Genomic DNA, 12,325 nt, shown 5'->3' on the forward strand with positions numbered 1-12,325 from the left:
GTAATTTCTACGGTAAGGATATGTTCAGCACAGCTTTGTGGGCTGAAGGGCCTGTATTGTGCTCTAGGTTTTCTATGTTCTTTGTTTCTACTGCACAAGCTCAAATAAATGAACGACAAAGTCATTGGTTGATTTGCGCTGATTTGAAATCTATTTTATTTCCACCTCTGCCACTTATTTGGTAAGTTATGGTTGGTCTTGACTTTCCTATCAAGGAAGTAGTCAACATTGCTTTGTGAGGGGCTAAATTGTGTCTTTTGGCTGTGAGGATTTGGAATTGAAAACTTGGGGTGATTTAAGGTTATTACAGTAACTTGATTATAAATTGATTACAAGGCACAAAGGGAATAATGTTTAGCCTGAAAATATTACATTGGGGTGCTTATTGTATGATCAGTATAATTAAGATTGGACAAAGAAAGGGGAAACTATTTCAGAAACTTGCATGTTTGAAGTTTTGTGTAAGTTTGTAATGTCAGGTTCTTGATTGTAACTTTTACAATAGATGTAAAGCTTAAAATGTTCACATTATAAGCCTTGAAATATAATTAGCAACACTAGATGATGAAGTCTACATTATCAGTTAAGCAGGTGTGTTTCTTCTGTGCACCGTTGAAACTCTTATTTCTGTTCTGCACCTTGCATGGGTTTTTGAAGCTGATTTGATGTTAGATGCCTATTGTTGCATTCCCTCTAGGTTACAAATATCCTTGGAGAGGAAGGTTAAGAATTTGTAGTCTTACAAAAAGCTGTCTATCATTGAAGGAAGACTTGCAGTTGTGTGTAGCTTGCCTTTTGCTTTCCTACTTGCTGTTGTATGTTCCTTTTGGTTTGTATACAAATATTTGCTGTTCCTCTATTGAATATTACATTGGGGTGCTATTGGGCTTATTGTATGATCAGTATAATTAAGGATTAGACAAAGAAGGGGAAACCATTTCAGAAACTTGCGTGTTTGAAGTTTTGTGTAAGTTTGTAATGTCAGGTTCTTGATTGTAGTTTATACAATATTATTAAGTCCTCTATTGTTTAAAAACCAAAGAACATAATGTTTCACTTTTTTATTTTCAACCTCAGTGGATAATCAATCTTTTAACCTGTCCATATCTCTTTGTAGCCACTTGCTGTCTTGGTGAAACTTAACCAAGCTTTTACCTTGTCAGCAGATTTGGATACATCACTTATCTATATCATTGATTGCAATTAGCTTAGATCGAAGCACTAACCCATGCAGTATCCCACCTGTGATAGTGTGCTAACCCAAAAGTGACTCACTTGTTGGCTGTAGGGTAAATCAATTCACAGTAATGCCTTCAGTTCTCTCCCATCACAGTATATTTTGTGCGATACCGATTTGGGTGGAACTTCATGGAAACATCATCTGATTCCAGGGAAACGGCAAAAGTTTTTACTGATTGTAAAATCTGGGACTTCTGATCTGTAGATTCTTCTTATGCTATTCATCCTTTTCTTTTTAGCAATCTTTGGAGTTCCAACCTCTTTAAGAGACATTGCAAATATTACTGTTACTTCCCTAAGTGATGCGGTTGGGCATCTGGCTTGCTCATTAGTCTGAATGTCCAATGGATTCTAGAGTGCAAATGAAGAGTATGGTTGGAGACAGAATCAGAGTGCTTGTCTAATTCCCACAACCTTGAACTTGCTGTGGTCACTAGAACATCTATTACACCACTGTATAATTGTGAAAATATTGAAATACCAGTACATTTGGGTATTGATAGGAGTCACAACTAATAACCCAGGAAGCTGCTGCTGTGGCAGTGCTGAAGTCTCAAGGGTGTTGAACTACTGGAATTTTACTGTATTTTTGAAATATGATCATTTTGCCAGTGTGGAAAAAACTACTAATTAGTAATATTATTGTAAATTTGCTAATACCTGTTACATGGTACAGTACTGATGTTGAATAGCCTGACTGTTAGTTGATTCCTTGACAGACTGAACAAGAAAATATCTTGAATGCATTCAGAGAACTTGTCCAACGTTCTTGCTGCAATTGTAATCTTTCTAGCCTACATGAGGATTAAATTTCTTCATGCGTATGTTCCGTTCACATCAATATTCTGATTAGTTCCCTGCTGGATACTGTGTCTACTGTTAAAGGAAACACTATTGTTATGATTTTTTTTCTCTTCCACTCCAACTGTTTCTACATCTTGAGTTTCTAAGCTAGGATCTTTGTAAACTGTTTTCATTTGATAGAATTTGCTTTTTCTTGTAACTACTAAATATACTGAAAAGATCCTATTCCAATATGGAAATTCAATTTCATTTGCATCAAACTAACTTTTACTGGTACATTTTGAGGAAGATGTTGCTTGCATTCTGATGCAGTGCCTTAACGTTTTTTTTTAAGTGCTCATTCTTGACTTGCAGTGCTTTCCTTAACCAATATATTATTCGATTGCACTCTCTTGACATTCCTTACTGAATTAATCTTCTATTCTCCAGACCTCACAAACTACATTTAATGGTTCCCCGTTTATCCACCTCATTTGTTACATCCTCAAAGAACCCTAATAACTTATTCAAACTTTATTTGGCTTTCATAATACAAATACATTCACTATGCTACGCCCTGTTTTTTTTCTTTAAGGTCCTCTAGGTTGACTTCTAGGATGAAGGTTTATGAAGTGAGGGGTGGGGGGAGCAGATTGTGCTCACTGGAGTTTAGAGTGAGATTCTTAGAATCTATCCTTTTAAGCTCCTTCTGAATCTTGTTGAAATGTGTATGATTCTAATGGGGCTTGAAAATTTAGATTCTGAGATTTATTTTTCTCTTTCTGGGAAAGCCTGAACTAGAATAAGTGGTTATACTTTTAAGGTCAAGAGGAGCAGTTACTTCCCAGGGTCATGAATCTTTGGAATTCAGTATCCAGAGAGTTGTGAAGCCTGAATTATTGAAATGTTCAAGGTTAGGGTGGTCTTTAAACTTTTCCATGGGGATGACAAAGGTTATTAAGAAATTGGTAGGAAATACAATTGAGGTCAAGACCTGATCAGCCATGGTCTTATTCAGTGATGGAGCAAGCTCAAAGAGCCACATGATCTAATCTTATGTTTTGTTCTAGGCTGATACATTGGTATTGAGGGTCTGGGACATGGAGAGGAGATGTTTAATTAGTTCCTCTTTATATTGGCCATGTTGTTTTAAAAGGTCTCTGGATTTGAAGAATAGTAAATAAATTCTAATCTGGTGCATGTTTTACTCTTAACTAAAATCATACCTGGGAATATTTGGTCTGGAATCAAATAAACTTGATTGTGGGGTCTCTGTGTAGGTTTGATGGGATGATTACTAATAAAAGTCACTAAACTTTAAGAAACTCTAAAAGGGGAAATAAGCCACTTTCTGTTCAAAGTGGAAAGGTAATAACTAGGTGGTCAATATTGCTGTAGACTGTCAGATTGTAACCTCTGCATATCATCAATCTCCTACACTAATCTCCTTTGTCATCAACTTTAACATTACTTGGGATCAAGGATGACTCATTCTATTCCAGTTTTGTGGGTCCTGAGGTGACTTATTTTGCCACAGGTATTTATTAAGTAGTGCACTGTGTAGACCTTGAGATTATCATTGCTATTCTGAATGTTGCTTCTAGACTTTGAATAATTATAGGCCATAAGTTCCATGGATCTGTTAGAGATTTTGCATTTTTATTCAAGGCAATTCTGAGAACATCCTTGAATACCTCTGTCTGCCTGGTAATTATTCCTGTGACAAGTCTCAGAAAAGTGCATTGGTTTCAGGAGTCTGGTGTTGGTCATTTCTTTTTGAAATCCCTGTTGTAGATGGTCCAAGTTCCAGGAGGGCAAGGATCACTGTCGCCCAGTGGATGATGAGTTCAGTGCCAGTTTGAGATTTTGATCTTCAAACATCTGTGTCCTTTGGTGATATTTAATTTAATCATTGATATTTACCCTTGCTGGGATTGTAGCTCAACTACTGAGATTTGTGCAACTTAAGTTTTGGAGTGGGTTAGGTGCTGGAGAAGGAGTTCCCAACCTTTCTTATGCCATGGGCCATTACCGTTAAGCAAGGGGTCCGTGAACCCCAGGTTGGGAACTCTTGCTGAACAGTTTTTCTTTAATTCTGTAGATTATTTCCACCCCAGTAGGAAGATGCAACATCATAAAGATAGAGAAAAGTGGGGCAATTATTTGACCTTGCTCTTCAGTGAGGTTGGTTTTATTTTGTGCTTATTGCTTAGAATCACAGCTTTGTTAAGCAAGCATACGATGAAGACCAATTTCTGCAGGCAGGCAAATTTGAGGAGTGCAACTCATGATTGACCGTCAAAAGCCTCTATAAGATTGAAAAAAAGCCAGGTAAAATACGTGGTATATTCTATTAAAACAGCTGTTACACAGTGAAGGTCATGTCCACTGTGCCTCCAAATGGGGGACTGCTTAGTGCAGATTAGGGACAATGACTTAATAGTAGGAGATGGTTGGGGAAGTCCCTATTAAGCTGAAGCTCCTGCTGGTTGGGAATTATCAGGTTGTCTTTGAGGCATGTCAAAAACTGAGCTGTGGGGTCAGTAATAATTTCCACATTTGGCTGTAGGTTTGAAGCCAAGAGAAAGTAAGTAAGTTCAAAGTAAATTTATTATCCAAGTATGTATATGTCTCATGGAAGGAGGTCACTGACTTGAAACAGTCTCTGTACAACTTTTAAAGGTGCCTTCTGACCTGATTTGTGTATTGGCATTTCTATTTTGCTTCAGTTTGTTGCCTTTTGAGACCCCTGCCCCATCAAGACGTTGCGATTAGATGCTTGTTTTTGATAAGAATACATTACAACAACATACACAAAATGCTGGAGGAACTCAGCAGGTCGGGCAGCCTCCATGGAAATGAACAGTCAATATTTCAGGCTGAGACCCTTCAGTTCGGGAAAGGAAGAGGGAAGATGCCAGAATAAAAAGGTGGAGGGAGGGGAAGAAAGATAGCTATAAGGTGATGGGTGAAACTGGGTGGGAAAGGTAAAGGGCGAGAAGTGAAAGAATCTGATAGGAAAGGAACATGGACTGTGGGAGGAAGGGAAGGAGGAGAGGCACCGGGAAAGTTGATAGGCAGGTGAGAAGAGGTAAAAGGCTAGAATGGGGAATAGAAGAAGAGGGGAAGGAGGGAATTTTTTTAAATTGAAAAGAGAACTTGATATCCGTGCCATTAAGTTGGAGACTACCCAGACAGAATATAAGGTGTTGCTCCTCCACGCTGGGGGTGATCTCAACAAGAGGCCACGGACCGAAATGTCAGAATAGGAATTAAAATGCCGAGTCACCTGTAAGTTCCATTTTTGGTGGATGGAGTGATGGTGCATGATAATGTGGTCCCCAATTTACGACAGGTCATCCAATGTAGAGGAGGCTGCATCAGGAGCCCTGGATACAATAGATGACCCCAGCAAATTCACAGGTGAAGTGTTGCCTCACTTGGAAGGACTGGGGCTCTGAACGGAAGTGAATGGGCAGGTGTAGCACATTGGCCGCTTGCAAGTTTTAAGTGCCATGAGGGAGATTAGTGGGATGGGACGAATGGATAAGGAAATTACAGAGGGGACAGTCCTGGGGTAAGCGAAAGTGAGTGGGGAGGTAAAGATGTGTTTAGTGGTATGAACCTTTTGGAGATGACGAAAATTGTGGAGAATGATATTATTACAAGACAAGGTTTATAGGTTGTACAAATTGACTTCACTTTGCCATGACTTGGCGGCGTGGGGGTGGGGGGAAGGGAGGGGTGGTGGGCGTAGTTGCAGATCCTGTAAATTCGAAATAAGGACAGAAAATGCTGGAAATCAGATTACATGACATCTGTGGAAGGAAGTGAAGTAACTCTTCAGATTAATTATTTAACAGGATTTTTTTTAAAAAAAATAGAGTAGCAAAGCTTGTTTAACGTGGGCCTTAAAACGTGGTCATGTTTTATCATGGCGTGCTGTTGATTGGTATTTCCTTTGGTGAAGCCCGATCGAAGAGCACAGGGTTGGAAATACTTTATGGAACCGAGTAAGGAATTTGTAGCTTCAGAAATGAATATTCGAGGCATTTCTAATTGATCGTATTGCTTTCAAAATGTTTAATTTGCCTTGCGTGGAACGTCATGTTTTCTTTGGTGTCTATCAGTAAATTACACGACGAATCTCACGTGGATATAATAAAAAAAATTACATATCTCTCAGGAGAGTACGACACTCATGAGTATGAGAAGTGTTCGTTAATTTCACTGGGTTTCACTTCTGGCCGCGCGGCCTGCAGCTCCAGTCGCTTGCTCATTAGTTACTCCTTCCTTTTGTATTTAGTTTGTATTTAGTTGCCGAAAGAGTGCCTAAAATGTTTTGTTGCTTTTCATTAGTAAATACAAGCCGGTTTTAAAAAATAATTAGTCAAATTTCGTGTGTATTATTTAAAATACATTTATAAGAATGGGATGCATTCTCAATTTGGGGCCCCGGTCGAATGGGGGCTGCTTTGTAGGACGCCGGCGCGGTGCGGACAGACGGGCCTTGAGAGGTCCTGGCCGATGGCTGCGAGTGCGCGCCCACTGCGCGCTCCCGCTCTTCAGTCTCGGTGTGCTGTCGCGCGGAGAGAGCTCCAGCTGCTTCTCCGCATTTTTTTTCGTTTCAACAAAAGTAGAAACTTTTTTCCCCCAGCGCCTGTTTCATAGCCGCCTTAAAAAAATTTAATTCAGCTTCCAAGAGAAAGAGGGAAAATGCCAGCAGCCACCGCCACAAAAGCAATCGAATCCCGATCCTCTTCCGCCGCCGGAGCCGAGGCTGCCGCCGCCACTGCGGTGAGTCTCCAGGCCGGGCAGGGGCAGGCGGCGCACCCGCAGAATGAGGCACTCAGGCAGGTTCTCAATGTCATCGACAAGAAAGTGCGCAACATGGAAAAGAAGAAGGTAAGAGGGGAGCCAGGCCTAGTTGTCCCAGTGCAGGAGGCTTTGGCCTTCATTTAAAATGAATGCTAGTCAAATTGGAGCTCCATAATACCGCAGCTATCTCAGATTTTCACGCTTTGTATATTGGATGCTTAACTGAACCCTCTTCAGATTGAATACTGGTGTCATAGTAGATGCCTGCTGTAGTTCGAAAGCATTGCTTGAAGTTTAATATAAAGAGCTGCAGCCACTCTAGACTTGGTGTCTTCTAAGTTTTTTTTTTCTTGATTAAATGTTTAGAATAAGCAAATATGTTTTTTGTAAATTTGTTAATTCTTCAATTACATTTTTTTGTGAGGACATGGAAGCGATTTAAATAAATTAAACTCCATGCGGGGTTAATTTCAGGAAATATTTTCACACAGCTTGAAAGAAATTTGAAACTTAACACTAAAAACTGATGAGGCTAGTTCCGTTGAAATTTTAAAAGTTAAATTGATACGTTTTAAATTTATTTGATGTTGTCATAACCAAAGTGGGTAGATGAATTTCTGATGCATATTTGAGTGGGGGAATGTTCTCTCATATTGATTGCCACTTCATTCCAAGTGACTAATGTTATGAGCTCTTAAGATTATATTAAATGTAAATTAAGTATAATTACTTGTGATAAACAATCTTTAATTTTTTTTTGCAGCTGAATCGGGAGTTGGATGAGGGGGAGGTTCTAGTAAAGACCCTTCATTGTCTTTCTCTTTCCACAATACTGCTGATTAGCATTTTCTGTATTTTTATTTCATACTAACGTGACAGGTTATTGCATAACTGTCCTTTTTATATATCATTACTTAAATTAAGTCTTTGGTAATTTGCTGCATTGAACACAACTAATGAAACACCATAAACATGAATCATAAATCAGATGTAATCCTTTGGATAACAAAGCTGCTGTGGTTGAGACAAAGTGAATTATTTGCAAAATGCTCTGCATGGTAATATTTATTTTTTGATGGCTACAGCATATTAAATAAACATTCCATTAGCTTGGTGAACTAATTTGCATGTTTTTGTATTTGGCTGAGATGATTGTGTCATGTGAACTGTATCGTGTAAACGGGTTGTATGGTTCCTTTTGGAGGAACCATAGAAGTCCTTTTTCAGGACAAAATATGGTATTTCAGAAGTGTTCTTCAGAAGCTATACCCATATTATTGGATGAAAGGAGCGAAAATTGTTTAATCAATCAGTTTAGGGGTGAGGTGGGGGCATTTACACCTGTGGTTTTCTAACATGGTGCAATAGAGGGAACAATGAGTCTAATTTTTTTTTAAAGAATCGCAGTTGAAATCTGTTTCGTTTATTCTCCAAGTTCCATCTTGCAAACTTTCTTCAATGGTAAATAATGCAACACCTTCCTGGTTCTCAGTTTTAAGGATGTATGAATGCTGAAGGACTTGTTTTGTACCAGCCGGGGTGGCAGCCATGGGTGGTTTGGCATTGATCTATTAAGATTACAGGGATTTTTGTTTTCAAGCTGGTCTTACGAATCCAGTTTAAATGATTCAATTCAAATTCATAATGCAAATGGTTTTGATCATCCTCTGAGTAAATTGAAACAAATATAACTCTTGTTCTGATATACATGAACCATAAAATATGGTTATTTTGAGGTTGATTTGTATCGCCATTGTATAAGTAGCTCAATAGAGGAATACTTAGTCAAAATTTTCTATCCCTGCTCTCTCTTTGAGGTTTAAAGCTGAAAGATGCGGCTGTGTTATTTTTCCTCTGAAAATTGCTTAAACTGAAGCTTATGAATAATAAATTGTTATTCAATCTTTTTCCTTACTTAAATTTTAGCCATTGCAGTGGAACGAACGATTCTTAATTCAGTGCCGATAGACTTCAACCCATCACTAATACAATTTTTCTTGTGAGCTTGTCTAATCACTATCAGGGGGCTGCTTATGCTAAGAAATATGCTATGCAGAACTTGTCCTTGCCTAGTGTGTGCACATTTTTTCATTGTTACTGCTACTAATGAGTGCAACCCTGGGCTTGATTTTCGCCTTAGGAGTTAAGGTTATAGGAGCTAATCATAATTGAAGTTTTACTGAGTTAGTTAACTTGGCATGGATATAACTTTCTGATCTACGGGGTTTGCTGTACTAGCTATTATTGATGACTGCTAGCTATAAAGGACACTTCTTTAAATTACTTTAAAATTACTTATTTTTCAGTTGACATCTGTTCTTGAAATGGAAATACTTGAATCAACGTATGTAGGGTAGGCGAAATATTTCCTGTATTATTTGAACAATTGAGTCTTTACTAGCTTTATCCAAAAGAAGTATATAAATATAAGAAAATGCTTAAGGCAGAATCCAAGACAGATGTTTGTTTGCTCATTTCACTCTTGCTTCCTTTCTGTTTTCACTTCTTCCCATTGTTTTTGCCCTACCATGTTGCATAATTACTCAGTACCTGTATGTTGAGAAAAGTCGATTATAAGCATTGTCTGTCTCGGCAAAGTGTTGATCATTTTGAGGGAGCCAGTGAAACAATCCACAATGCTTGTATCAGTTGAGCATCTATAATGTGGGTTATTTACAACACTTATTCTGACACTTCATAACTGCATCAAGATTATTCCTTGTTAAGTATGTGCTTACCTTAATTTATAGTAAAGATCCAAAAGAAATACCATGCAATTATTTGAAATTTGTTGATCAATCTCAGATGATAATAAGGGCAAAGCAGCTGGTACTGATGGCTGAGCAACGGTACTGGATACCTAGAATTTTATTCAGCTTTGCTGTTATTGAAGATCATGACTGCCTCAAAAATGGATGTTTTATTTTTGGTGCGGCAAATGGAATTAATTGAAACTACGTGAAACATTGCAAATATTTATTTGATTCTGACTACTATTATACCTGGAATGCACTTGGCTTTAATTTGTGTCTTTTAACATTATGCTCAATCTGTGGTGTCTGGTGGCATGGAGCTTGGTGCATCCTGGTGATTTGGTAAAGGGAAGCATTTCCTTATTGTGCTTAATGAAATCTGGGAAATAAATTTAGCTTGAGCCAAATAAAATTGAGGTACGGGATTGCAGTTGATGGAGTCTGGAGCAGAATAAACAAATTATTGGAGAATCTCATTAGGTCAGGCAGCATCTGTGGACAGTGGATAAGTCTCATTTGGACTGCAAGAGTAGATGAGAGATAACTAATATTAGATGGAGAGAATATGGAGCAAGGGCCTGCAAGTGATTGGATCCACGTGAGGAGTGATGGGCAGTTGGAGGAGAGAAGCGTGGAAGTAGCATTAGAGTGTGTGATGATAAGTGGGTGGTGAACAAACGGCTGCAGGTGATGGAATCTGATCGGAAAGGAAGGGGAGTCCTGGAACCAACTAAAGGAGGTTCATGGGTAGATCGGAGAAGTGGGGGCAGAGGACCCAGTAGAAAGACTGGTCTCGGGAGGATAATGGAGATGGATAGAAGAAAGATGCAGGGTGATTTTGGTGTTAGGTGTGTAGGAGGAATAGGGTAGATCAGGAGGAGAGAGAAAAGTGGCAAATTGGAGCAGTTTATCTGAAATCAGAATTCTGTGTTCATTTTATTTGGTCGTAGACTGCCTAGATGGAATGAAAGGGGCTGTTCCTCTGGTTGCCTTTGGCTACACCTTGGCAGTTGAGGACAAGACAGGTGCAGTAGAGAGGGGGATTAAAATGGTTTGCATCAATCTGAACTCTTGGCTTGGTATCTTAATTGATTATTCATAAATCTCCCGACTTTATAGATGAGTGTGGAATGTGAAATATAAAGGTTGCAGGTAAAATTAGTGGGGAGTGGGACTGCACTGTGAGCCAGCATAGAGCATAGTCTGAATGGCTGCTCCTGTATTGCAAGGAAAAATAGAGGTAATGGTCCATTATGTTTTGTAAGTTTTCTTGGGATAAGCCATCTAAGTATAACAGCATTGTAACATTTGCAGCAGTGAGGCAGATGACTGAATGCAATTTACAGGGAGCATTAACAAGGATTGGCGAATTTGGATTATTGTACTTAGCAGCATTGTCTTTTGAAGTTGCTAGACCACATAACAATGAACACCAGTTGCTTTGCTGTTATCTTGAAGATTCGGTAGAATTGACAAGATTGCTTGGCCCAATCAAATGAATTAATAATGTACTCTGGAGACAAAAAAAATTGAACTTTGCTCTTGACTGAATGCTGGTAAGCTGAATTTATTTTTTTTAAAAAGCATAACTTTGAAGCCTGGATTTACCATAGAAGCATTGTGCTTAAAGCTGCCCAGTATGGTTGATCACTGTGTCCAATTTCTTCATAATTATAGCTAAAACCATTTCACATTGAGGCATGAATGCACATGTTTTTCAAGCTTTTTGTTGTCAAGTCATATAGATTGCATAATAAATTGCAGCTTTTTCAAAATTATTTCACAATTAAAGTTGTTCCTATAAATCAGAAACTTTGTCCTACTTTTTGTTAGACCAATACATTGATCAGAATTGTAGAAAACATCTCTTCAAATTAAAACTGGTTTTAAAATCTGTTTTGATATGCTTTTAAGCAGAAATTCATGTGCAAATTTCTTCTCTACAGCCATATTTCATTAATGCATTAATTAAGGACAAAAAAACAAATGTTTGGGCAAGTCATTAGTTTATTTCTATACTGGGTTTAGTGCAGATGTGCTTCAAATATTTGATGTTTGGGGAAATGAAGAAAGGAAGCTTGCTGTGATGGGAGGGGGGAGAGATGCTAAATCTGCCTGGATTATTTGAGCCATTGTATATACTTAATCCAGGCTACCTCATGGATCACCAAATTTTAGGTAGCTTTTAGTGAAGTAGATGACTTTATCCTTCAGGAATTATTCATTGGACAAGTTTTGGTTTAAAATTTTAGAGGAAACATTTGACATTGTAATAACTGCCATATATAAAATAGTAACTTTCTTTTCTCGGTGGCTAGTTAACCAAATTTATTTTGGCATCCTTTTTGATTCAAATGTTTAAAGTTTGATTCCTCTGGTTCTGATGTTCAAATTACTCTTTCTCTACTATTCATGCTTGTCTAGTCTTGTAAGGAATAGGGAATTGCAGCATATCTCACATCATCCAGCCATGCAGATGGACATTGGGACTTCATCCTTATTTAACTATAATTTATCCAACATGTTTTACTTTGCTGTTTTTTGGCCGTAGTCTTTAAAGTTCTTTATAATAAAAGTTTGTATAAGTGGACTTCTCATGTTTCATATGAGTGGAAACTAAATTTGATAATTTTGTAGTTGTATTTTGATATTAGTATCCTGTTCACAGAATTTACTTTGCTAATATAATAAACTGAATTAAATTTTGCTATTTTTTAAAACAATGAATGCCA

The 12,325-nt window shown here is 38.0% G+C and overlaps 1 protein-coding gene across 2 annotated transcripts in view; it reads left to right on the forward strand.

Moving 5' to 3' along the window:
- Window positions 1-12,325, forward strand: part of caprin1b (cell cycle associated protein 1b) — a 93,199-nt gene that overhangs the window by 19,158 nt on the left and 61,716 nt on the right. Inside the window, exon 1 of one of the 2 annotated variants that reach the window (XM_073049632.1) lies at window positions 6,592-6,927. The exons of the other annotated variant lie outside the window; for it this stretch is intronic. Coding sequence (XP_072905733.1) covers window positions 6,739-6,927 — 189 coding nt within the window. The 5' untranslated portion in view covers window positions 6,592-6,738. Of the gene's footprint in view, window positions 1-6,591; window positions 6,928-12,325 lie in introns of those variants that run through there. 2 annotated transcript variants of the gene reach the window in all.

Source organism: Hemitrygon akajei, chromosome 6, assembly GCF_048418815.1.
Source record: "Hemitrygon akajei chromosome 6, sHemAka1.3, whole genome shotgun sequence".
Lineage (NCBI taxonomy): Eukaryota > Metazoa > Chordata > Chondrichthyes > Myliobatiformes > Dasyatidae > Hemitrygon > Hemitrygon akajei.